The 27,538-nt window shown below is 45.4% G+C and overlaps 1 protein-coding gene across 9 annotated transcripts in view; it reads left to right on the top strand.

The window, feature by feature from the left end:
- Positions 1 to 999: 999 nt before the first annotated feature.
- The window catches only part of NIN (ninein), a 99,663-nt gene continuing 73,124 nt past the window's right edge, over positions 1,000 to 27,538 (top strand). For all 9 annotated transcript variants that reach the window (XM_054028099.1, XM_054028101.1, XM_054028105.1 and 6 more), the window contains exons 1-2: positions 1,000 to 1,205; positions 12,730 to 12,811. In XM_054028099.1, coding sequence (XP_053884074.1) covers positions 1,020 to 1,205; positions 12,730 to 12,811 — 268 coding nt within the window. In that variant the 5' untranslated portion in view covers positions 1,000 to 1,019. The remainder of the gene's footprint in view (positions 1,206 to 12,729; positions 12,812 to 27,538) is intronic.

Here is a 27,538-nt window from a genome sequence, read left to right on the forward strand (position 1 = left end):
AAGTTTTACATTGTTTTGTTTTTGAGAGCAGTTTTATAGCAAAAAAAAAAAAAAATCTACATTTGTAAGTTGCATTTTCAAGACAGAGATAGCACTACAGTACTTGCGTCAGGTGAATTGAAAAATACTGTTTCTTCTGTTTATCATTTTTCAGTGCAAATATTTGTAATCAAAATATATACTTTGATTTCAATTACAACACAATACAAGATATATATGAAAATGTAGAAAAAATCCGCAATATTTAATAAATTTCAATTGGTCGTCTCTTGTTTTGCAGTGCGATTAAAACTGATTAATTGCAATAAAATTTTTTAATCACGATTAATTTTTGAGTTAATTGCGTGAGTTAACTGTGATTAATCAACAGCCCTAATTTTTTTCTTAATTGAAATGGGGGGGAAAAGTATCTCTGAGAAAGAACTAAAACTCATCACCACCTTGATGGATTCAGAATCCCAGAAGAAATCCTCCTAGCAGGAAATCCCAGGACCTGACTAGTTTTTCCTAAATCTTTGCTAGAATCAGGGAGCGCTCTCTGTTTTCACCCAGTTCAAAACAATAGGGAGAGTGGGTGGTAATAGCTGATTTTTGATTGTCTAAAGGTCGTTGTGTTTTTCTTTCAGCATCACCCTCTATTGATGCAGATTGAGTGTTGCTGCAGGTAACATGCGTGGGTGAGAGAAAGCTCTTCTCTGTTGCTGGGTTGTGGAATTCAGTAAAGCCAAGATGTATTAGAGCTTCTGAAAAATCCTCAGTGCAGAGGCCCAGAGCCAGCCAAGTAACATGTTCTTTCGCCCAGTAGGGGCAGTTGATTTGTTTCTCCTCTCTGGCATTTTAGCCTGGTTTCACGTCAGCGCTTGGATTGCTACACTTCTCACTCGGCACTGCTGGTGAAACTGTTTACTGTGCAATTGCCTGCATCACTCAGCGTGCAAAAGCATGTCCGGTAAAGCCCTTCATCAGTGTAACCATCCAATGTCTCTTCCTCCCAGCAGGTGAGCGAGGTGGGTGATGGGATGGATGAAGCCGAGCAGGACCAGTATGAAGCCCGTCTCAAGGAGCTCTTTGACAGCTTTGACAGCACAGGTACTGGATCCCTTGGGCAGGAGGAGCTGACCGATCTGTGTCACGTGTTACATCTGGAGGAAGTGGCTCCTGGAGCGCTGCAACAGACGCTTCTGCAAGGCAACCTTCTTGGCAGGGTAAGGCCGACTGATTGTGGAGGGAGTAAGTGGCAGAGGCCATGTGCCCCTGCCAAAGCCAACAAGCACGTCCTATCTCATGCAACTGTCTAGCAAAGGGGGATAATGAAAATGTGGGGCATGCCCTGATTGTTGCATCTCCGTGGGAGCACATGGGAACTTTTGGTTATTGAATTCAGAATCCCGGTCGTTCCTGTAAATTAACGGCTTCCGTGACTTCTTGCAAGGGAAGAGGCAAAAAGAGCACTAGTCAATGAAGCTGCTTTTCCCTGCAAACTGTATTTTGCAGGACTTCTCTCAGTGCTCCCTGTTCTAGGCTAATGGCCTGACCTAGGCCGTTTCTAGGCTAGGGCAACCCACAATGGGGTAACTGGTTATACTGGCACCAAACCCTCACGTAGATATGGTGCCCCAGGGCACAGCAGGGCTTGCGCTGGTGTGTTACCCAACTGAGGTGCACCGATGCAGCATGTGCACATAAGGGGTTTGTGAAGATGTAACCATGCTGATGTTGCTAGGTGAAGGAGGCTGCTTATCTCCTCTGCTGTAAAAGGTAATGACCCTTATACAGTGACTCTCCTCTCGGCTGCTTGGAAGCAGGAGCCAAAGTGACTCAATTCGGACGTAATCTTTACCATAAGAAAATAGCCTGCTTTTTCCTATGGCTTTCTCTTGAACTGAAACAGTTGCTGAAAGAGGAATTCGTGACAATGAGGAAGAAAACTATTGCTAATGGATACATTTCTTAAGACTTTAAGGAAGTCTGTCACACTGAGTCTTTGGGCTAGAGTCACTTCCTTTCCGATGCAGAGCGGAGTGACTTCTGCTTCAACTATTGCACTCCACTAAGGGGGTTTGTTTATACACAAACTGCCTTTAACTCGGATGTTGCCCTGATTTAATTAAACTGGTGCAGCTTTGTTTGGTGCACTCGTTTAAACCTGTTTTCATCTGATGTAATTGATGCATCAATTTAGCTTATGCCGGTTAAATAACAGATATAAACCAGATTTAAACTGATGTAAGTGTGTCCACACACATAAGGTTGCACCGGTATAACTCAATTGGTGCGACATTAACACGTCTAGTAAAATGAGTGCAACATTTAGACCGGCCCTTATGACACTCTGTCCAAATATACTCCTGGCAGCAGGCTTGGAAACGGGCCATCATTGGTTCTACAGGTGTTCATTAACTTTCCATGCAAGTGATCTGGCTTTGTTTCAGTTTTGATACTGTTTGTGTTTAAAGTATTTTCCCTTTATTTCTTCCATGGGGTGGTGGTAAGAAGAAATCCTGTGACTTTGTGCTCCAGCAGCCTTCCAGATAGCGGGGAGGGGGTGTTCAGTCTTTGTCTAATGGCCTCAATTATTACAGAATTCTTAAAACTGAGGCTAGTTTCAGACATGACTTTGATCTTTTACATTTACAGTCCACTGTATCCTCCCACTCTACAGAGAGCATGGGATTTCCTCAGATGTAACCAGAATACTTTGCTGTGACTCCTGAGCGGGTGGATTATGTGGAGGAGCAGCTGTGGTCTGTGAATTGTTCGCCACAGCCGAGCTTCCCTCCTGCTAGCTCACGGAATCTGTGTACAATGATACTGTGTACCAGATTTGGTACCGGCTTGTCTGGATAACGGGGGTGCAAGTGAATGCACCTGTTTTTAAAGCAGCATTAGGGTGTGATGGTTGCTTTATAGACTTCAAGATCAGCCTGTTGCTCAGTGTGAACCAGGTGCATCATGGGACTTTCAAACTGAAAACAAATGTCACGTGTTGCTGGGCTGTATCCTATTGCACAAGACGCCTGCCCCTGAAAATGAAGAGCTTTGGTGCTTGAAAGCCTTTGTTTGATAAAACTCCTTAAAATCAGGAAAACAGAGGAAGCTAAGGCCAAGTTTCCTCTGCTTCAGACTAGGGCAAGCGCAATAATTTGACCTGCGAATTTCCCACCAAACCTAATCTCCCTCAGACAAAATAACTTTGTAAAAAAGAAACTTCCTCCCCCTTGGGTTGAGATTCTCTTGCTGATGGGACTTGCTGGCAGGGAAGCATTAATGGATACAAGAGGAGACTTCTGACCTTTCCAAATAGCAGCATGGCATTTGCTTGAATACTAGTTACTTACTTTCCACACCAGCTCGAACTTTGTCCGTTCAGACGCCATCATCCGGCTTCACTGAGGAACATGAGACCAGACGGGGGTGGGGAATAAGGGGTGCCTCAAAAGCCTGGTTGCTTGAATTTTGCCAGGGAATTTGGCCACCTATGCTAGCTGTAAAGCTAGAACGAAGTCCCTTGTCAGATGCCCACTTGGCGAGTAACAGGGACAAGGTAAAAAGGAAACGTTGGAAACGCTCAGCCTAAAGAAAAGAGGCTGCTATTAAAGAATGTCATGAGGACTGAATCACTCTTGCGTAGTTATCACAATGTGCTTAATCTCCTAAAGCTTTCCTGAGGCGATGACAATGTTTTGGGGGTTTTTTTGGCTTTGGGAACAGTTGTTATAGTCTCGTGTCTTAATGAGAGTTCTAATAATCTGTCTTCAGCCTCTCCTCACGCCTCCCCGCTTACCCCACTTGCTAGTGGCATCAATGGTCCATGCCTGAGTATGAACCTGATTTAATGGTTATCAAATCCTTTGGGCTTCCTAGGGAGGTTGTCAAGAGACTGGCAGTAAACACACTGCTCCCTAATGGAGGTCTATTCCATCAGCACCAATCTAGTTCCTGCAGATGGTTACTCTCCACACTATGAGTGGCTTTTGTTTTGTGTATTTAAAAAGCAACCTTGTTTTAAAGGACACTTGTGCGGTGGGGGAGAAATGAACTGACATGTCTAAGCAGTTGCAACTCGGCAAGTCATGTGCCGGCTTTTGTATTTGATGTTTGCCTATGAATAATGAATACACGAAGTCGCGGCTTGTAGTATGGTATTTTCCCAGTGCCCCGGTGACAAAAGTTATATAGGAATGCATACAACAAACACTGCTTCTGATGTACTTGGTGGTTATCTGGAATCATGTCAGTTTGAATTAAGCTAGCATACCACTTTCTGTGCATAAAACTCTAAGGATTAACCAATCCACTCTACCTTCCCAGTATGTCTTGGTTATAGAAATCTGATAGTTTGTCTTGCAGTAGGACTAACCCAACTCTCACTATCCTTTCTTATCTCCATTGTGTACTAAGGCAGTGCTCAAAATAACCCTTCAAATTCCTCTGTGGGGTGCATTTCATCGTGCCTTTTGAAATACAGTAGCCAGTGTGCTTGTACATTTCCGTCTATTTTCTGGACTTTAACAGTTAACTATGGTTCTTGCATCATAAATGCTCAATAGGGAATAAAAAAATTAGTGTTAGTGTGACTTTTTTGCATCAGTTGTGCTTCTAGTTCAGCCACACTGAAAATGTACGAGGTGCCTCCCAAAACAAGGAGACCTGGTCCCTGCCTTAGAGTTGAAATGTGAGGCTAGACCATGTAGCCATTGGAATGTATTTTACCTAGTTCCTTTCAGATGGCAGAAGCTTTATGCTGCACTGTAATAGCTGAATGTTTGCTGCTTGTGAGGGATCAGTTTAGTTTTACAGCTACATAGGTTCATACAGATCTCAATAGCGATTCCTTGCATCTAGTTAGCATTTAATGCTGTCCATCACTTTCCTCTAGGGCCTCAATGATAAAACTAGCTCTTTAAGGAAACTTGTCTTTCGAATGATTTTCAACAAAAGGAGACAAAACCAAAGTTTCCATCCCAAGAATCTTAAGTTTAAAGAACTACCAAGGAGAGTCTGTTTCTGGTAGTGCTATATGCTGTTCCTTCATGCTGTATAAAGATGGCTTCCTAACTCTCTTTCCTGCTGATCCTGACTTCTTTGATGGGAGGACTTTAGTATTGGGAGGACTGGGTTGGTTCCATCGCAGGAGGCTAAAACCTCTGGCTGTCCCAGCCCCTGTTTCTGGGGAGTATTGAGGCTCCGGCAGTCCAAGTATCCAGCACATTATAGAGACACGTATTAAACAGCATACAGCTTACGCTGTGCCAATACATACTGGAGTTGGGTGGGCGGCCTGGCCTGGTCTAAACTGGGGTTCGTAGCCACTGAGGTAGATACACCCATGCGACCCATAGTGCTGATGTGCTGTACTCGTGTAAACTATACCAGGATTTAATGCAGATTGAATCCTGTGGTGATGCCAGTGGTTAAAACTCGGGTGTAGACAAGGCTGAAGACTCTCTTGTGGCCTTCTTCAGGAGAAGCTGGAAGAGGTCGGGTTTCAGACCGATACGCCTGATGTAAAACGCAAGCAGGCGAACGTGCACAGAGAGCACCTGCTCTGTTTGTTTTCCTTTTGCAGCTCACCTTTAAAGGACTGCCTGCTGCCTCCCTGAAATCTCTTAGCAAAGTCTGCCATGATAACATTCTGTATCTCTCTTCCATTCTGGAATTTTGTGTGTGTGTGCATATAAAATGGGCTGTTTAAGAATTCATCTAGCACCAGTTTATTCTCCACCTGAGGTCGTTCTCGGTCTGTGACGGTATGGCTGGTTGCTGTGGGAATGAATTCACAAACAGAGGATTATAACTTCAAGTCGCGAATCTTCTATGAAGAACAAGGAAAGGGAAATCTAAGAAGCTGGTACCAGATTCTCTCATGGGAGCGGTAACTTGAAGAGTGTGGATTTGGCTTGTGTTGAGGCGAATAGTGAAAATAATGAATAGTTTGACACGCACACCAGCGCAGGGTCCCTTCTAGGCCTATATTGCTACGATTCTGTTTTTTTTTCTTTCTAGTGCCGATAAGGGTGCTAGTTTATAGGAAGCTTCCTTCTAAAAATGGGTCTCAGGATTTCTAACCACTGTCAGGAAAATGCTGCAACCTGCAGTGCAATTCGCCTCTGATCACTGTGGGGAAACTGAGCCATCCAATCTATACATATTGTCTGTTGATTTACTTGTACTTGGATAATTCTTCTCACCTGGGACAAGATGCCTTATTCAGTGGGTGAATACAATATAATTTAGTCTTTGTCTTCCTCTTCCTTGTGAGGACGTGGTGAGTAGATTGTGTGCATGGGATGAGAAATCCCCAGGATCATTTTGCAAGGCTATCGTAAATAGTGCACCAAACCCAACCTCCCCCCCCCCCCCCAGTAGCCTAAATCTGCTAAATAGAGGCAATAATTGTAAAGCTTTGGGACTGGGACCTTTCCTGCCTACCTGTTTGTAGCAGCATCTAGCACAATGGGCCACTGGGTTGCCAATGCCCTACAGAACTAATGCTGTGTCATTCTACTCCATTTTATTTCCTGTTTGTTATGCATTAGGAGCTTTGTAGTAAATGCTGTACCAACAGCACATGGGACCTACAAACTTGAGAGCTCTGCCAATTGCTAGATTCTGAAATGTCATTTGGGCTCCCATTAATTCAGTCATCAAGAGCATTAAACTTGACATCTGCTGTAACTATTTCACCACGGTGCTCTCTTCCTTCTGTTTCGAAGGGGCTCAGGAGTTTTTTTGATCTTGAGTTTCTAAGACTGTTTTTCAGAAGTTGAGGTAAATGGAGTTGCAGTCGAACCTCAGAATCACGAAAACTTCAGGAATGGAGGATGTTCGTAACTCTGAAACGTTTGTAATTCTGAACAAAACGTTCTGGTGGCTCTTCCAAAAGTTTACAACTGAACATTGACTTAATACAGCTTTGCATCTGAAGAAGTGAGGTTCTTACCCACGAAAGCTTATGCTCCCAATACTTCTGTTAGTCTCAAAGGTGCCACAGGACCCTCTGTTGCTTTTTACAGAGTCAGACTAACACAGCTACCCCTCTGATACTTAATACAGCTTTGAAACTTTACTATGCAGGAGAAAAATGCTGCTTTCCCTTGATTTTTTTTTTGTAGTTTAATGCAGGACTGTACGGTTGTTTTTTTGTTTCTTCTGTTGCCTGATTGTGTACTTCCAGTTCCAAATGAGCTGTGTGGTTGGCTCGTCAGTTCATAACTCTGAGGTTCTCCTGTATGTTCAATAGCTGTGCTAGTGTATTTGTACAGGCTTTGCTGTATCGCAGATTGTCTGTCTGATAGAACAGTATCTCCACTTCCATATCTTGACAAGCTTTTTCAAATCTCTGTGTACTGTACCTCCATCGGCCTTTAAAAAAGGCTGGGAAATGAACGTGTCAGCATGGTGACAGTAGCCATTGCTTGAGGATCTTTGGTGTAAAGGGACAACTAGCTTTTTAAAACTGTAATTTTGAGTTTGAGGTGCAGTCTGTCTGGGGGTCCCTTGCTCAGTTCTTTGAGTGTGTTCCTTTTTTACTTTTTAGCAGTTGCCTTTTCTCCAGACTTAAATGATATTTTTTGTGAAAGACTCATACAAACATAAGGTCTGTTTCATCATTTTCTTTGGACAGCCAAGATCAAATGTGCAATATAAACAACAAAAGAATACTTCCTCCCCTCTTTCTCTCCACCCCCCCTCTTTGGTTTTAATGATTTTTACTGTATGACAGAAGCAGGTTTAAAAAACAAACCAACCCTCACATGTTCACTCTTTCAGTTGACTGTGTCCCTCTAGCAGCTAAATCTTAGCGTTCAGAGATCAAATGCCAAATTTGTATTCCTCATGAGAGGCCTCCCAGCCTTTTTCCAATGTGACGACTTGTATTTTTGTTGTCATTTCCTTCATAGTCTCCATTTTGGGCAGGGCACCTGTACATTTTCTCAAGTTCCCCGGGGTTCTTGTTTCACTGCTAAACACACTATTGTTGTAACTTGCAGTGATGTATTGTAGGACTCATTATTTGCATTTTTAATCCCATTGCATAGCTGATTGCAATGTTAATTTTTTAAGACTACTATCAGCTTCTTCCCTGAAGACTAATCTCCTTGGGATTCTACTTGAAGCGGTCATGGTGAAATTGCTTCGTGTGATAAAAATGAGCCATCTGTCCCGTGTGCAGCTGTTTGGCTAGAGTTAAACACCAAGGGAAATGCACTGGTTCTACTCTCCCCTCCCTGCCCTCTCCTTCCCCTTCCTTAACACTGCTTGCAAAACTCATTCAATTGCATAGCAAACTCTGACTTGGCAGGAAATATCTCTTTAAGCCTTTAGCATTGATATATTGTGCAGCGGCTTCCTTCAAAACAATGAGCACTCTGTTAGGTGAGAACAATATAGTAATATCCCCCCCCCCATTCGCTAGCTATACATATCTACTCTTGAGTACTTAAGGGGTTATTCTTTGCCTCTCTGCTAAGAGAGGCATCTGAATAATTCCCACTAGTTATTGGTTGTATCCCTTGCACAGTGATGGGAGAACAGACCCCCCCCTTTTTTTTTTTTACGTGTTTCTCATCGCACATAAATAGTCGCCAGCAATTTACAGGTAGCTGGAGTTTGTTCCGTATAGTACAGCAGGAATAATCCACTAACTAAATTAAGCAGCAAGCCCATGCGAGGGATGCTTAGAAGTCATGTCTAATAGTATTTTAGCACCTTGCTCAACCACTCATTAACTAAAGTAGATTATATGTAACTTACACCCCTGAATTTGCCCCGTTGGCTTTAGTCAGCCCTTTGGTGCATTGATTGATTGATCACTTTGGCAGTCAGCTGGCTGAATCGTTTTGGGTGCTAAGGTTCTTAAGCACTGGTACTTCGGGCAAAGTGAGCTGGTGGCTCTGACCGCTCGGACTTGCCGCCTTCATCACGCAGCGCTTTCCGCCATTCTCCGATTGGAGAGAAAATTACAAGGAATGTGGTGGGGGATGTGAAACAAGACCAAGTGACTCCTTCGACCCCATCCGCGGCCCCAGCTACACTGGGACGTTGATTTAATGCTGTCAGCAGTAGGTCCTCTGAACCGGTGCTGAAAATGGTTTAACTGCTAATATATTCAGCACTGACTTAGGGTACCCTGTTGTTATTACTGGGGCAGTTTCCTAGTGCTGAATCTGAAACCTCCCCTCTCCCTCCCTCCCCCAACACATCCTAGAGAAGATGATGCAGGGGGGAACTGTTAATCTAACTCCTTCATCTTTTATTCATGCTCATTTAGTTTAAATGTCAATTTTTTTTTTTTTTTAATCAGGCAAATTCTCCCATCCCTGTAAACTGCCCTTTGAAGTACACTCGCATTTTGAAATAGACGTAGAATGAACGGCAGCAATTAGTATTCAGATGAAGTAGTCTCTAACAAGTTTCTTTACGGAACATGTATCTAACTCTGTTTAATTACTTCTTGTGCATATGTTTAAAAATCTAGTGGTGATTTGCATAGCTTGAACCGTTGAGTCCAGAATTCATTTGTGCTAGCAGACGAGCTGATTCTTTTCCTTAGCAGCAGTGTGCATGTACAGCAATCTGCATATTGTTACTCTTGCGTAGCTGTCTGGATGCTCTGTGATCTGCCCTGGGATAAGGAGAAAGCTCGCTCTCTGGCCTTGTCATTCACTGCTAATAAAGGTGCGGGATTTTTTTAACCTCAGTGTAACTAACATGTGTCAGCTGTCCTGAGGTTAAAAATACAGTGCGGACAAGGCTCTGTAGTTTTTACTTCAGTGGAGCTAGATGGGGGCGTAGTGTTGACTTCCGCTAGTTTACCTCATGGTTTAAACTAAAGTGCTTCATCTTCACTATTTACCTCAGGATAGGTCCCGTGCTTAGGTTAACCCAAAGTAAAAAACCGCACCCCTTTGTCAGGAAAGACGGCTTGTCTGGTTAGGCAGGCGTGTTAACACTGTACGACTGTGCAAACTAGCAGAACTTAGCTACAATTCGCTCTCTGGACAGTCCCGCCAGTGGTAGTTATCAGCTTGGTCCCGCATACTAGAGCTTCCACCACTGGTGCACTTGCACCAGTAGTGTATTTATGGCCCCCAAATCTGCTAGTGTGGACAAGGCCTCGGCAGTTAGTGCTACTAGCACAGGATATTTTTCAGGAAGAAAAAAAATAAACCAAATCTTGTACGACGCTGAGAATTCTATTCCGGTTCGTCTGGCTGAAAGGGAAATCCCTGAGGTTAGCTGTGGCTTGCAGTTGAGCCACGTTAAATAGCTTCACCCCTTGTCCTGTCATTTTCTTTTTCTGGCTCGCTGTGCAAACTGGGGGCAGCAATACAGCCTGGGGTGTCTGGAATTGTTGGCATTCAGAAATATGCTTCTACAAATGAGGCTGTGTCCCTGCCACATTACTGTTAATGGCAGTAAAGCAACTGTGCTTCTTACAGGCAATGCAGAAAGGCCAGGATGACAAATGCATGGATTCAAATCTTTTGTGGGGATCTGTCCTCCCTCTTCTTGTTTTACCATATTTAACACCCAAGACTTCTAGTCCTGTAGATGACCTTGAAAGTATAAACTAATGCACTGCTGTTTCAGTCTGTCAGGATGCAGGCTCAAGACACTAGTGCCAAAAGGTGTGAAATTCCCCTGTTTGTTTCTGTGGGTGTTCTGAAGCTTAATTACAGCTATTTATAAGCATTTCTATGTCACTCGTCACCATATGGCTACTATTTCACTGTGGACCATCAAACCAGACATCTCCAGCTAACGAAATGTTCATTCACTCAAACGTTTCGCAAAATAGCTTAGCAAGAAACTTAAAACTAGTCTGGTCAGAGTACTCGACCACACCATGCTCTGCCCTGTCCAGGGGATTGGACAGGTCTCTTCTAGCTAACTGTTCTTCAGTCATGATTCTGCATGTAGTTCAGTGTTCAAATTCGTGCCTTCACTGGGTAACCGAGCTGCTTTCTGGCATTCTCAGGAATTGATGTAAAAGGGGAGTCTGCCGTTGCCACCAGCTAACCTCCATGGTGAGGGTGGTGAGTTGTCTATGAATCGTGGGTGACTGGGAGCAGGTCTCCTCTTGGGGTGATGCAGGAGCAGTGATAGTACTTCAGGCTTGCTTAAGCGGTGTGCTCTGAAAAAGCTCAGAACTGTTCCAAAATGCAGCAATGGTTTGCTTAGCAACACCGACCTCTGGGATCGCATCGGCTCAGTGTTCTGCTCCCTGCTCTAGCTCCTCAGTGAATACAGCATCCAATTATACGTCCCAGCCCTGGTATCGGAGCCCTCCATGGGATTGGACCTAGGTACTCGAGATCACCTCACCTTTCCCACTAGTACCTCTGTGTTTCACTGGAACTGTGTCACTCAGCCAGCAAGGGGAGGCCTCTGAGTGCCGCAGACAGAACGTTCACAGGAGCCGGGCCTAGACCAACAAGCTCCCTCCAGGAGGAGAGACCGTAAGTCTTGCCACTGTCAGAGCTCAGTGGAAAATGTTCAGCTAGTACTTAGCGTTAGAGCTCAGTGACTAGCTGGTGCTTTTTGGTTCAGTGGCTGACCCCAAAAATCCAGAAAAAAAAAATCATCCGTTTTGAACCGAAACTGACCTTTTTGGCACCAAAAAAAAAAGGAACTTTTTTGTTTGGGTCAATTTGAAATGAAATGTTGATTTGAGACAAACCATTTTGATGTTTCCAATCCCCCCCCATCCCCCCCATTTTTTTGGCCAAAATATGAATTTTTGTCAGTGATGTTACTATTCACCTAAACAATTTTGTCCGCTCTGCTTCGCTTCCCCTCAATGTGTTGACACTCGGAGAAACACCCTACAAATAACCCAGGCTGTCTGTCTTAGGCTGGGAAAGAAGAGAAGAAGATTGTAGCATTTTCTTAAACACGAAGGCTATGTCTACACTAGCAATTGAACAACAAAACTTTTGTCTTTCAGAGGTGTTAAACCCCCTCCACGAAAGACACAAATTTTGCCGTGACAAGTGCCAGTGCGAACAGCCCGTTGTCGGAAGGAGCGCTCTCCTGCTGACAACACAAACGCCGCTCGTTGGGTGTGGAAGTTGTTTGTTGGCAGGAATGCTGACAAACACCGGCTACGCTGCACGACTTCTAGCGGCACGGCTGTAGCGACACAGCCATGTCGCTAAAAGCTGTGTAGTGTAGACACTACACTTCAACTACCAAGAGAAATGAAGCTGCTGTACCAGGTACTGAGAAGTGACTGGGTTGGGCAAGGTGCTGAGCTAGAGGTTATGTCTAAAGATTCTATATGGGGCTAATCTAGCAGGCAGTGTTGGTGCTCTGACACTGCCCTATGCCTTATGTTGTGAAAGATGCTCTGGGGGTCACTGATCTGTGAGCGGTTTGGTAGGAAGCACCATTATGATACCTGGTCTACAGAAGAATCCACCTGATGCATCAAAATGGCTTTCCTGTCACACAGCTGTACTCTAGGCATTGTTTGCCATTCACATAAGTAAGGGATGTCTCTTCACGTTGAGACTCATTTGAGACTTTTGCAATAGGTTTTGGTTTTAAACAAATCTGTGCATTCAAAGAAGTGGCCTGAGTACGTATGGAGCGCCATCTGCTTAAACAGACTCACTGCATGACTCGCTCAAGAATCACTTCAGACTTTTACCCAGGATTTCCTTGCCCATGTTAAAGGCTCTGTGCTGGTTGACTTATTTATGTGTCTTTCTCTCTTTCAAGGTCCACTTTGACCAGTTTAAAGAAGCGCTGATCCTTATCTTATCCCGAACCTTATCGAACGAGGATGACTTCCAAGAACCAGGTAACGTTTCTCTTAACGTGCTTGAAGAAACCTTTTTCTGTGCTTGAGAGAAGAGGACCCTAGCAGCATTTAGAGAGAGATGTGGATACAAGTGCTGGGGCTGACTGAGGCAGGGGGATTTCTTGTGTTCCTTTGGCAGAACTTTCCTTTTAAGAACCTCCTGGAGTGGAGGAGGGGAGAATTCTGATCAATGGTAGAAAATGTGTTTGGTTTTATGGGCATTTTTGGGGGGCATTTATATGCCACTTCTCCTCACCATGGTCTAGATGCCTGGACAGGCATGAGGACTTCTGGAATCCCTGTGTCTCAGAACTCAGCAAGAAATGTTGGGCTGGAAGGGACTGTGAGGTCATCTAGCCCCGCCCACTGTGCTGAGGCAGGACTAAGTCTACCTAGACCATCCCTGACAGGTGTTTGTCTAACCTCTTCTTAGAACCTCCACTAATGGGGATACCACAACCTCCCTTGGTAACCCCTTGTGTTGTATATGCCCCAGTGTTTTAGGAGCCTCTCACAAACAAGTACAGACAAACTGATGAATCCGTAGCTGTTCAGTTAAGATGGGCCTTCCAAACTCCTGAACTTCGGAGAAATGCTGACATTGGTTTTGGGTGATGGTGTGATAACTATCACTCACTGGGTGACGAGAGATCTGCACGGCTGTGTACTGCTGTCCTCTCCTTTTAGTGAAGCCGGGTGAGACGGTAAAATTACTCCATTTAATAAGTTAGAGAGAGAGGATGGTTGTATGGTTTAGGCGCTGGACTGGGACTTGGGAGATGTGGATCAAAGTCTCTTAATGGCTCTGTGATTCAGTTTCCCAGTTGTGGCATGGGGATGATGCGTCCTTTTCCCTCTCATTCCTGTCTCTTCTATTTATATCGTGAGCTCTTCAGGGCAGGGAGTGGGTCTTGTTACCTAGCACAGTGGGGCTCTGATCTTCGTTTCAGCCTCTACAGGCTATTGTAATATTGACACTGATAATTTGAGATTTTTATAACTGAATAGAACAACCTAGCTAACTTCACATTGCAAATAGAGACACTTCAAGTCTTTGCCCCCTCCCCCCACCACAAAAAGCAAGCCAGTTCCTTGCATCATTTGAGTGATCATTAAGGGTATGTCCAATACCCGATACGGCGGGTAGCGATCGATTTATCGGGGAGCGATATATTGCGTCTCAGAGATGCAATATATCGATCCCCGAACGCGCTCCCCGTCGACTCCGGAACTCCACCGGAGCGAGCGTCGGTAGCGGAGTCGACGGGAGAGCCGCGGCCGTTTATCCTGCGCCGTGAGGACGGGAGGTAAGTCTGAATAAGATTCAGCGACTTCAGCTACAGGAATACCGTAGCTGAAGTCGCTGTATCTTACATCGACACCCTCCCCTCCCCCCAGTGTAGACCAGGCAAAAGATGGGTGGGGGAGGGAGGGATGGATGGAGAATATAGCCAGCACTAATGCTTGTTGGTGGAGAGCATGAAGATGGTGCACTTACATGGGACGCCAGCATGTAATGACTCTCTATCCTGTCTACTCCCTGGTGACCTTCAACAGGCGTTGTGTAACTTCGGTGTGATGAATGCTAGGTTCATTGTCTAGTTCTTCACAGGAGCCTGAAAGGAAGTGACCAGGTGTGCCCAGAAAAGCTGAGATGAATTTTTAAATGAACAACAAAAATTGTCACGCTCTGTAGTCTGAGCTGGTTCTGCTGCTGCCTTCTGCATCTTATGTGAGAAATTATGTCTTGAGGATTAGGCCCATGACCTCAGCTTGCTTGATGATTGTTCCGCGTGGTCTGATTGCAGCAGGAAAGGTCAAGTGTGCAAACCCAGATTGCAGCTCCATGTGGTCGTTTTTGTAGCTGTGCACATCCTGGGGCAGAGAAACGGATCTCTGTGCCACACAGGAGTCTTGTTAGTTGTAATGTCTGAGTAATTAATCTAGCGAACATAAGAAAGGAATCCCAACAGTGCAGACTTGGCTTAATGCTTTCTGAAGAAAACCTGTTCTATGTAACAAGCTGTAATATGCCGTTTGTTTCTTAAGGTCTCAGCCTTAAATGACACTTTTTGAGTGACAGAAATATGACTAGCTTTCAGTTTGTGTCCTTAGTTTGAAGGAAGGCTTCTCTTACTGCTACTAGCTCTGAGTATAACAATCAGCTTGCCAGGGCAGCGGTCACTGCTAGCTAAGTTCTGGTGGGAGTTAGGTATCTCCCATACGTTAATGCAGTAGTTTGAATCCCTTGCGTTTTCCTTGTGAAAGATGTAAAAAATGTGTGGGGAGCCCTGTTAGTTTCCTAGCATTGCAGTGGCACAGGGACTTGTTCAATTGGACTTGCAAACCCACACCTCTTTGGGCAATTTCTTTCCCTGAGATTCAGTTGCTATAAGTTCATTGTGGCACAGAAGATGTGGGACCAACAGACAGCTCCTGGGTGACTTGCTTCCTAGGCTGTGGTACAGATGGCAGTTTCAGTCCTGGAATGGAATATGCGCTCTTAATTTTTCCTTAACTCCTAGTGGCTGGCTAAAGCAGCATCACAGGCCTGGTGAAGATTTATTCCTCCTTTCCTGTAAAGCTAGTGCCCCAGTCTAGTGGCGGGTGGGAGGGAGATGAGGTGGAAAATGGTAATTGGCAATAGAAGATGGAAAAATCGGGGATCCCACTCGGTGAGCTGGGAAGTTTGGACCCTCTGGGGAAGAACCAGCAGACTGTGAGAGAAGACACCTATCCATGTGTAAGGGGGTATTAGTTCCCTAGTAAACTTAAACATCTGCCCATTTCGAGGTTAAGCTTGTTTGCAGAGATTTTGTAAGGGATAATGCACAACATCAACAATGAGAGGCCATGATAGAGCTTCTACAGGCTGAAAGAGACGGGGAGAAATCCAGAGCAGCTATCTTTGGGAGCTGTGCGGAGCCCTGCTGTGGGAGTGCTGGAGCCCAGCCACTCTCAAGGGAATTCTGTCTGAAACTGAAGCAAACATGAGGTGTCCAGGCTGCTAATGCATCTCCAGTTACTAAGTTTGACAACTCAGGCCCTGGATGACCAATTTATTGACATAGAGGCCAAGTTAGTGGGACAGAGTGCTGACGGGACTTGAGAGCTGAAGTCTCTGTCGCCTTCATTAAAGCAAATAACATGCTAAACAGACTGAAGATATTGGGGAAACAAATTGGACTTAAAGCCATCAGAATAATTGGTCTTCCTGAGGGAAAACAACTGGACTGCTTTTCCAGGAGCTGAGAGTTCCAAAAATATGGCATTGAAACATAGCTGAAGGTCCAGTATGCCCTGAAGTCTCGCATAGAGCAAAAGAAATGCTGAGCATGCTACAGGAAGAAAAATCCTATTTAATGCAGCAGATGTCCAAGATACAAGTATGACAACAGCAGGAAATGCAAAGAATATATGCCAGTTTTTTAAAAAACATAGAGCGTTCTGTTCTACCCAGTTCTAAGAGTGACTTGAGAGAATTCCTTTCTATAAGGAAAGTGTCTGTTTGAACCATCTCTGTTTTTCTCACCCAAGCTCCAGGTCAGTCATTTGGCACAAAGATTTCTGGACAAGCTAAGTAAAAGCCCTCAGAAATGAAGCTCATTGGGGCTGACAATACAGAGATGTAATGCTTCAGACCTCTCACTGCCTTTGGGTCTGTTAACCATTCCTCTCCTGGTTCTCCTTTCTTTGTTTCAGCCTGTCATTTCAAGCTCTTGGCTAAATAGGGAATGGATTATGGACCAGTGCTAGGTTTATATGTTGTTCATCCTCCTCAGAAAGTTGCATGGCTGAGAGGAACTTACTATTGTCAATGTCCAGCCCTTTCTAGGATTAGTCGGGCAATCTGAGGAATGCTAAACATAATCTGGGGAGCCCTCCTAGCTGTCTATCATAGAGTAAGATCTAAATGGTGATTATTTTTTTTTTCAGAGGCACTGAGCACCTGCACCTCCCCCTTGACTTCAGCTGGAGTTCTGGTGCTGAACAACTGAAAATTGGGCCTTTAGAATCTGTGGTTCGCATCTCCCTTTGTTATGTCACATCTGTATGTAAATCATGTAATCCTTTCCCTTCTGTGCTTCTGAGCAGGGGACAGCAGGAAATCCAGGAAATAAGAGATGGCTTAACAAGGGGATAACTTTAAGTCCAGTAAAAATGCTGGATTCTTCTCCTAGATCTTAAATTTCTGATTGCCCTCTTATCTAGAGGGATCGCTAGTGAAGTGAAATTTTATACAGATGCAGACAATTGTGTGGTTTTTGTCAAACAACCCTCCCCCCCCCCCCCCACACACACACCCAAAAAAACAAAACCTTCCAAAGAACTGAGTGGAAAGCTGTTCTTGGCAGATGTATTAGTCCAATGAATGTGGAGAATCCCATGCCTGATGGCAAGGCACTATGCAACAAAAATTGTAACTTTTCCTTGAAACTGCACCAACAAGCTCTATGGTTCACATCATTTCATGATGCAAATCAGCCAGTTCCCTCTGTGAGCCGGGGGGCGGGGAGGATAGCTGGTCTCTTGTAAGGAGATGAGGTTATTTGTTTAATTCCCTTCCAGCTCATCGGCATGGAGCTGGCATGTGGAGCACCACAGACCATGCCCGTGCATGCCAATGAACCAAGACTAATTTGGTGCTCTGTGTTCAGTAGTGAATCATCCAACGAAGATGCTCAGGGACTTATTTTTCAAAATAATGGTTCTAGGAAGGGCTGAATTTTGGGTTATCCCAATGAAAACGGTAACCAAACTGAAGCAGTAGGGGCATGAACTCCAATAGAAGAGGGTAACTGGGGCCTGGTAAGCCCACCCCACTTGTGAGCTCACCTGTGGGAAGGTGAAGGAAATCTTATACAACATTCCAGTCGCTTCTAACAAATCTTGTTGGGGAAAGGTACCTAAAGAAGACAAACCACTCGGTAAGTCCAAACAAAAAGGCCAACTGATGCAACTCAGGGACTGGTGAGACCATGTCTGGTGAACACTGATTTCCAGTCCTACACTTTTTGGACTAAAATTGGAGTGTTGGAGATTAGGCCTGACGGATGAACAGGATAGTGAGAGGGTAGGCTATTCTTCCTATTGCCCCTTTTCATGGCCCTTAAAAAGGGTAGGGGGTGGGGAACTGACCGAGGGATTCCCAGATGGGCGGGGAGGGCCAGCCAGCCTTCACTTCACTCCAGGGACTCTGTTTTTTGTGAGCCTCAAGGACCATCAGATCACTGAAACAGCCAGGCCTCCGGGCAGCAGTGGGGATACCTGACCATCGCTGCTGCTCCAGTGAGGACCCACCCTGATACACGCAAGAGCCTGCTGTTTACTGCCCTCTCGTGTGTTGCTTTCCATTATCCTCCTGTTCTACTTCTCTTGGCTTTTCACCTGATCCCAAAGCCAGCTGTACCACAGGGCAAGAACACAACAAGATGAGAGAGTCCGTCCTGCTCTGCCCAGCATGAGAGAGACCCATAAAGGAGAGGCATCAGCCAGGTCACATCCCAGACTGGGGAAGTGAGCCAGAGTTCAGAGCAACAGCTGTTGCGGTCAACCTGCCAGTCCGTAGCATCCATCTATGACTAACTAGCTGCCTTCTATGCTGAGAACATCAACAAAAGCTGTATTCCCCCAACCCCCCTCATCCCACACTTTTACTATCCTGTCTCTTCTCCCTCTTGTGTTGGTCTTGTCAAAGGCAGGGAAAAGGACTCCTTTATAACTCAGGGTTAAGTCTGAAGCTCAGTTCTTTCTTCCCCAGCAGGAAGGAGTGCTTGAGAAAATGAGACGGACATCCTCCCCCTGAAAAGGGAATTCTGATTGTGATAGTTATGTATAAACACTCACTTCCAATTCCAGAATATCTTTTTTTTTTTTTTTCCTCCTTGTGTAACTTGATCAATAAACTCCCAAACTTTGGCATGACTTTTCTAGTGCATCTGCCACGGTACTAAGCAGGCCAAGGTCTCTGTACTGGAAACCCTGAACCACACTTACTTGTGTTAACGTGACCCTGTCACTGTACAACCTTTAACTCTCTGGGCCCGTGTAGGCCATCGCAATTGACACAACATAATTAGAGTAATATTTGTCATCTGGATTTTGAATGTCATAAAATCCAAAGGCTTTTGTGTCAGCTAGGGAGTTCTATAGGCCTGGAAGGAATGTCTATTTAATGCATTTTGACAAGCTGACACAATGTAGAGGTGTTCACTTTTTTTCTTAAAATGTAGAGCAAACTTCCTCTCTCTAATGCTGTTGGTATCAAATTTTCAGCAAGTAATGTAATTGCAGCACGGTCAGCCCCAAGCTTTCAAAAATCACCAATCCCGCCCCCCAGAAATAATGAGATTAAAAAAAAAATTCATAGGTTTTTAGGCCGTGATTCTTCCTCCTGTATGCTGCACTTGTTCTTTTGTGAAAGCCTCTGTCCATGTGCCTGGTAAGCGAACGCTGCTCTACATGAGGGCGTCATTCGAATTGGGGGGTGGGATTGGTTCAGAAATGGGCTTCGGGGAACTTCATTCTCGAGCTCGAAGCTGGTCTCTGCTCAGGAGGGAATGACTCGCTCCAGTTGACGCATAAAGCATAGCCTATCGCAACAGCTGTTGCGTGCAGAGGAGGAATCGAGCTTGTGGTTGTGGGAACGCTTGTGTGCTCATCGTGAGCTTTCAGTTTGGCAGGCAGCAAAGGAGCCAGTCAGCCCGTCTTGGTATTTTCCTTGAGAAACCTGCCCGACTCTGAAACAGTGTTAGAAGTAGGGAGGCCAGAAGAATCCAGCCCGTTGCCGTGACCCAGGTTGGCTTCCTGGTTATTGATTTCTGCTTCTGCTAGAAGATAACCGAGGGGGTGAGGAAGAGATGTTTGGGGAGCGCTCCCAGCATTTGGGAGAGGATTTTGTGCAGGTTTTTCTCTTGGAGAAAAGGGCGGGGGTCAAGAAAGCTAAACCAGTTGATCTTGAGTAACAGAGGGAGCACTTGGTCCGGACACTTGGGTTGAAGCCCGTGGGTGAGTTTGCCGATTTGGAGACCCGCTGGCGGTAGTGGAGGGGGTTGAGTTTCCCCAGGAAAGGCAGGTAGTAAGACGGCCTGTGTGCTCGCTGGAATAATGGAATTAGTGATGCTGCGGGGCTGTGTGTGTGTTTCACTGGGGAGGGGCAGATGGCAGGAGTGGCAGCAGGGGGCTTTGGCCTTGAAGAGTGCCCTGCATGCGCAAAGCCGAGGATGAGACGGCTGTTCTCTAATGGGCTCCTGCCGCGCCAGCGAGCTCCCTTTGATCCAGCAGGAATCTCACGTAACGAAACTCCAAGGGCTTCGTTCTGATGTGCTTGACAGTCTCGTCAGTGGCTTTCGTTCAGATGCAGCCATTCTCCCTTCGGTGGGTTCTGCCTTACGGGGCACGGAGTGTCCTGGGTTCCTGCTGACTTCAGAGAAGCAACAGCGCTGGATCAGAGCTCTCTCCTGGGTAACGATGCGTTCAAAGGGGACGTGCCCGACTGCAATGTCAGAAGAGAAAGGAACAAGAATGGCCTCTTGCCGCATAAGCACTTCCTGCAGAGGGAGCTGGCTGGGGACTTGGCCCAGTGGATGGGTTGGTGGGCGTGGGTGAGGTTGCAGCTCTTGCTTCACAGCAGCAGTCAGTCTGGTGAAATGTGCACTTTGGGGGGTTCTCCTCTCGGACGTGGTGGTGCTCCTGGGAAGGACGTTGGATTGTGAATCGGCTGGAAGCACATCTCTCAGGGAAGAGACCTACTCTGCTCCATTATTAAGCAGATGTAAAGCCTGGGGTAGCCATACATCCAAGTAAGCAGCTCCACCTGCTCTGTTGAAAGTAGGGGAGGGCTCCCCAAACTTCCCCTTCCTCCGTGGCTGCTGCGGGGAGCGCTCCCTGTCCTGTTTGCAGTCTGTGTTTAACTCCTGGGGGTAGCGGCTGATGTTGCAAGGAAAAACTCAGCTGGCTTCTGAACCGGAGCATCAGCATCTCAGACTAAGTGCACCAGTTGCCATCCAGAATTCCCACCTGGCTTGGAAGTGGCTGGTTGTCCAACCCTGTGGCCTGAAGTGCTGCATTAACTCCTGCCTAGAAAACAGGAGGAGGATGTTGGCTGTGGAAGAGACAGAGAAAAAGGCGGAGAGTGGCAAGTTAAAGGATCCTAGGAGTCCACTCTGCCAGCCAACGTTCCGCCACGGAGCAAGTGATTGTGGTTGAGAGATTTCAGCCACCTCAAAAGAGTGTGTGTGTGTGTGGGTGTGTGAGAAAATAAATTTCTGGCAGAAAAATAGTAGCTGTGCTTCATATACATTTGGCCTCTTAAAACTGCCTTTGCCCTGGGTGTTCTGACGTGGGCTCCCATCCTGCCATGAGCGATTTGGGCACTGAGCCATGATAACTTCCGTGGTTGTCGGTTAACGTGGAGTCACTTATTGTCTCATGTTTAACCAAGCAGAATGCACCTGTTTCTCCATCTAGAATTGGAGGGAAAATTGGTTCATGGATAATAAAGCAGATTTAAAAAAAAAAATAAAAATCTAAAATCAGTCACGTGTGTGTAAAATTAATCGGGCTTTTTTCTGTAGCAGCAAATAAGAAGTAGGGTTTTGTGTTTTAGAAGCCTGGTTAGGAGTGGATTATCAGGATGGAGTTAAAGATTAAAAGAATGCTCTAAACAAATTGAAGACCAGCTTACTGCAGTACTCGCATGCAGTTGGCTGCTGCGTTCGCTCATGATACGCAAATATTGGAGAGAACAGAACTGATCACCTAATGCTGCCCCCCAAAAGGCATGTTGGGAATAACTTACAAGCACCGTGAATGTTCCTAGCCATCGTGGGACTCTCTCTGCTGGACATGTATGGTCTGTTCCAGGTCCCTGGCTTTGCTTGTGCCCCAGTTCTGCAAGCTGATTCACATGGGAAACTTTCTGCAGTCAGGCGCCATCCATGTGGGCCTGAGAGTGCCCATGCAATCCGCTTTCACAACTGGGGCCTTCAGACAGGCGATGATTCATTTATAGGCGGGACCTTGCGCCTCCTAGAAAAGGGGTCTTGTGTCTTTAAAACTCCAGCAGCCTCTGCTCTGCCAGACAAACGGCTCCAGCAGGCCTCGGTAGCTTGCTGTTTTGTGGCTGCACATTGCTAAGACTGAAGTGTGAAATAGGGCCTAAGAGGAGTTTAGACGATGCCTGGTATCTCTGGGGATTAGGATTTACTAGATTCTATCTCTCTAATGTGATTTGTACGGTGGTAGGCTGCCTGACTTTGTTTGCAATGACTAGGAGTATTTGGTCTCTTTTTAAAGAATCTTGAGCAGTAAAGAAATTAATTTCCTCTTGAAATGACTGGCTTTCAGGGTAGTGGCATCCCTCATTTTAAACCCCTTTTGTGTGGTAGCTGGCTTTTGATGCTTGGGCTAGGAAAGCGAAGTCTGTCCTTAATAATAGGGGAACATTTCCCACAAGTGTTGGAAGGACTGATTCAATCTCATCTCTTCTCCTTACTCCAAGGGTCTGAGACTAGAGCCTAGTTTTGAAGTACTCTATTTGGTTCCAGGAGGTAGAAAATAAAGATTGACACTTGAACCATGGAGGCATTTACTCACCGAAACAGATAACCAGGAGATGTGGTGGATTCTCCATCACTTGTAGTTTTTACGTCAACAGTGGATGTCTCACTTTAAACTGTTTCAATTCTAAGCTATTGGGCTAAATGCTAAAGATTCCACACAGTGATGCCTGCCTGCGTTATACTGCAGGGCTGACTAGATGATCATAATGGTCCTTTCTAGACTTAATCTAGGCATGTGCTACCATAAAGATCAGTCTGCCTGTCAAGTTTTATCCGATAATTAATTGCAAGCTAAGAGTACAAGGTTAGGCACTAGGTAAGATTTTTTCCAAAGTGAGTTAGGCACCTAAATCTCATTGAAAGTCAGTGCATCCCCCACCAACCCTCATTTGATCTTCATTCAGCTTCTTCTTGGCAAGATAGCCCGAGGTTCTGTGGAAAGCAATGACTTGACCTGTCTCCTGTTCACACCCTGGAATACCAGAGGTCAGGAAGAGCTTTGAATACGATCGGTCTTTCCAAAAACACCTAAGAGTACACATCATGCTAACAAACTTCTTTTAATACCCTGTACCTAAATACCATCTAGCTTTCCTTTACCTAGCCGCTCCTTTATGTCTGCATCGAGCACAGCCTCATGTGTACCTTCATTAGCATATCACATTGATTTGAAAGTTTCTCTGCCATTTTCTTGTGTGCAACACACAACATGGGCCTAAGAAATCTGTCCTGGCTGTAGTCGTGTTCATAACTTAAGCTGAAACTAAGATACATACGTCAGCTCGGTTAAAAAACAGCACCAAAACATGCTGTGCTCTGGATGGGTTGGTCACTTTCTTCAGCATTTTGCCAGCAAATGTATATGCACATTTTCCTCAATATGAATTTGAATTACATAAATATTGCTCTACTAAAAATAGCTCCTGCTACAGCTGCTGTAATTTGAATGCTTATAATTCTGAAATGACGAACAGTTGCAACTGGATAGTTGTTTGTAGAACTACTTTGTATGCCCTCCTCTGAGAAATAATGCCTTGGGGGGTGGGGTGAAACTTGAGGACTTTCACAGTGTTCCTTGAGGACTTTCACATTAGCTGGGGATGCTTCCTGTTTGCAAGATAACTCTGTTCTTGGCTAACTGTACCCTGGAACCACCATGACTTTTAGGACTTCCTAACCATGAAGCACCTTTATGTTGGGTCTGTTTTCTGTTGTTGTTGTGTGTTTTTAATATTGAAGTGTTCACACCTTCATGCTAAGATGGGACTGCCCATCTGTCTGTGGATAGCCACAACAAACATGGCCACCTCCGCTTCTGATCCCACCCAGTTCAACCTTGGTCTCCTCCCACTTGGAGGTAGACCGTGCCCACACCACTACTGAAGATCCATACATGGTGCTCAGAACAGCTGGGCAGATGTTGCGGCTCGGGCTGGAGTTTGAGCTCTGCGGCCTCGGGAGGGTGGGGGGGCTTCAGAGGCCGAGCCGCAGCGTCTACACTGCTGTTTTTAGTGCTGTAGCACAAGTCCTGGAGGGCTGAGTCTGTAGCCCTGGGCTCTGAGACCTGCACTGTATGGTGTAGAAATAACGGTGCACCAGTGATTATGCAAATCAGAAGCCTAAAACAGTTGGAGTGCCGGGAATCCTATAAATGAGAAATGTACAGTTATGGGTCAGTACTTTTCCAGCATTCCCTGGGTTTTGATTGGCTGAGACAATTCCACTTCAGGATAACTAAATGCAGGGAAGGAAGGGGGGTATTGCGAAATCACCTCACAACAATAAGGCTTTGTTCTAAGCCGTGTGCTGCACCAGCAGTGCAGTTAAGGTGCACAGATCATGGTGTATCGTCTCTCACTCATTCCTTACTGCTTAGGAATCGGAAATCGGGCTAGAAAGAAGCATTGGTCTGTCCCTGCCCTTAAGTAAAGTTTGCGGAACATCATTTTCCCTTGCACTCTGGAGATAGAAATGTCCAGTCCCCTTAAACTCATTGGCCAGCTGGGTTTAGGCATAATACATGTTAGAAAGTCAGGCCTTTCCAGTCCAAGCACAATCTCACCGTCCTTTTCACAAATAGCACAAGTGTCCAGTTCTATTTTCAGAGGTGGATCTTCTGTGTCTTCAAAAGCCTTTTGTTTGCTAACAGGAGTTGTGCAAAGCATTTAGAAAAACCAAAACAGACGCTGGATTCTGCTGGGATTTAAGGAGTCGGGGAGTAGATCTAGCAATAGCTGCATTGTTACCAAGCTGTTTCTCACCCTCCCTGAAACCTTTCTAGATACAGGCCTCCCTAAAGATGTGTTTCTGCCTTTGAGAAATAAGATTGCACCATGGCAAGAGCATTTTCGGTGGGGGCTGTGGAGGGGGGCAGGAGAAAATAAATGGGCTAGTAAGTAGCCCCAAATGTTAGCATTTCCGAGAAAGCTGTGGGGTAGAGATTGCTCGGTGTTAGTCCAGCTTTAATAGCAGTGATAAGGTTTGCTTTTGTTCTCTGGGCTCTTAATCAGTCTATCTGCGCCCTTCATCACACAACTTTCATGTGTGAGCTCCCAGCTGCAGCAAATCTTGTTCAAACGTGCGCACAGAATTTGTTCCCCAGAGCTGCAATATATATGGATGGCGTGTAAGTCTGGAAAAATCAAAGCGTTCCCAGTCCTGTGTATTTTATAATTCATTGCATAGCTAACTTGCAGAATATTTTCCCTCTAACAAGCTTGAAGATGGCATCCATATCTAAAGGAATACTATCCAAGATGACACGGGGGGGGGGGGGGTGTTGTGTTATAAAGCCCCTATAACTTTCTTAGAGCCCTATGTGGGTGGTGGGTTTTTTTTTTCCCAATAATTGAACGGCTTTTCTGGTCTTTATTGCTGTTGCAGTCTTGTATTTATTTTGTACCAGAGCTCTCTTCAAATAAAATTTTAAAAACCTACTGCCTTCACCGCTGCCTCAGTGCATTACAAATGGCCAAAAAGCCTTGTGGGACTTTTAAATACAAAAGTTAACAAACAGAGCAAAACGAAGCATTCCCTTAATTGAATCCCTGGTTAATTTGATCCTCCATTTAATTTGACCAAATTCCAGACATTGAAGGACTTATGCTAAAAATAGCACAACTTCCCTCTTTTCAACGGTGCTGGGAAATTCACTGCCAAGTCTAGAAGGTTCCCATAAGGGAAGCTTGAAATTTTGGTCGTGAGAAGAGCTAAGAGACTCCCCTCCCCAAAATTACAGACAAGTAAAAGGGTTTGTAGTTGACATTAGCTCTATAATGCACCATGCAAGCTATGACGTGTACCCTGCTTGTCATGTAGATAAGATTGGTTGCTTATTTCAATCAAAACATCAGTGCCTTCTGGGGATGGCCCACTCCTCAAGTGCTCATTTTCCCCCCGCACTTGCGGGGTTGCTTTCAGACTTTTAGATTAAAAGTACCACATCCATTGAAAGCAAAGGGAGGGTTGCACAGGTCCTGCGGGTGGGACTCTGAAGAGCATGGAGCAGTGCATGTGTAACAGAGTACGTAATTAGGCATGCAGTAATCTTCATTACTGGTGATGGGCAAGAAGGAAATGGCTTGTCATCACTTTCACATCCCAGGCTGAGTTTGGAAGGCTGACGGTGAAACCTATCTATTTGCAACCTGAGCGAATTCGGTCTGGAAGTCAGTGAGGGACAGTAAACATAGAGCTCAAGACGATGCCATTTTGTAGTATCACTTTTCAGAGTACAGCGAGTTCTGTCTGGTGTATTAAGACCGTTACTGGTAACAAGCTGGTGATGTCTGATATGGTGGAGGAATGGGAACTGCTCGCAGGAGGTGGCACAAAACCCAGTGTTACACTGTGATCAAAAACGGAGTCTTTTAGATCTCCTGGTGGTTTTGTTTTACAGGAGCAATTCTTGAGACTCAACTGGAGTATTAGTTGGCTGCTCCATCACAGAGCCGTGAGCATGGGCGTGTACCTGGGGCGGTTCACCACTTCCCCTGACACCTGCCCTTTCTGCAGCTAGAGGGAAACCCTGGAGCACGTTTACATCGAGTGCACCAGGTTGCAGCCCCTTTTTCGGCTCCTCCAGAAACTCTTCCTTAAGTTCCGGCTGCACGTTTCCCTGCATCCCCTTATTTACACATACCCCATCCATAACCCCACTAAGTTGTGAGATCTCCATGTCCACCTCCTCCTGGTGCTGACCAAGATGGCCATCAACCATACCAGGAGGAGCACGCTGGAGGGGGTGTGAGGTGCTCTGTGACTATGGAGCCTATTTCTGATCCTTCTTAAAATTGCATCTTCAGGCAGAGTTTCTCTAGGCCATGTCCACTGGCTCCCTGGACGCCTTTGAGGAGAAGTGGGCGCTGTCTGGGATATTCTGCTTAGTGTCCTCCTCTGGATCCTAGATTTTGGACCTGTGACCTTCACTCCTGTCCCTGTTTGTTTCATTAGTTGTCCACTGTAATCATTTAACACCTGGGTCTGGTGGCTCCTCTCCTTAGGCTAAGGCAGTGGTTCCCAAACTGGGGTTTGTGAACCCCTGGGGGTTCGCGAAATGTTACAGGGGGTTCTCGGGGGGGGGGGGGGGGAAATTCCTAATGGCAGAAAGAGCTGACCCCGGGCAGCCCGGGGCCAGCAGCCCGGAGCCCCTGGACTTCCAAGAGCTAAGCAGATCAAAGCAAGCCTATCTATCACACTGAGGAGATTTAAACTTCAAGAGTCCTTATAAGAAATGGAAAAGGGGGTGGATATTTTTTGCTGTTTTTAAAATTAAATAGGCAGCTAGTATTTTTAAAATTATTATGAAGAACAAGTTTAAGCTTTGTTGTAACGTGTGTTGTTTCCCTGGACTCCTCAAGACCTCAGTGCTTGTGTAGGAGGAACTCTTTGAGTTGGCTTCTTAAATACCTTCATTCTTTCACATCTGATACTCCTTGATGAAACATAGGAGCCTTGTCTTATAACAGGCTTATTCAAAGTGATACAAGCTACGAAAGTGAGATCTTGCCGTTTTCATAATGTAAAAAAAATACTGTAAATAAATAATAATAAATAGTGTGTAATAAACATGTCATAAAACAAATTTTATATTTCCAAGATCACTGCTTTTATCATTTATACTCGGGTAAAGGAGAAAATCCCTGGAAATATTCATTTTTAGGAG

This window comes from Malaclemys terrapin, chromosome 4, assembly GCF_027887155.1.
Source record: "Malaclemys terrapin pileata isolate rMalTer1 chromosome 4, rMalTer1.hap1, whole genome shotgun sequence".
NCBI classification, from domain to species: Eukaryota; Metazoa; Chordata; order Testudines; family Emydidae; genus Malaclemys; species Malaclemys terrapin.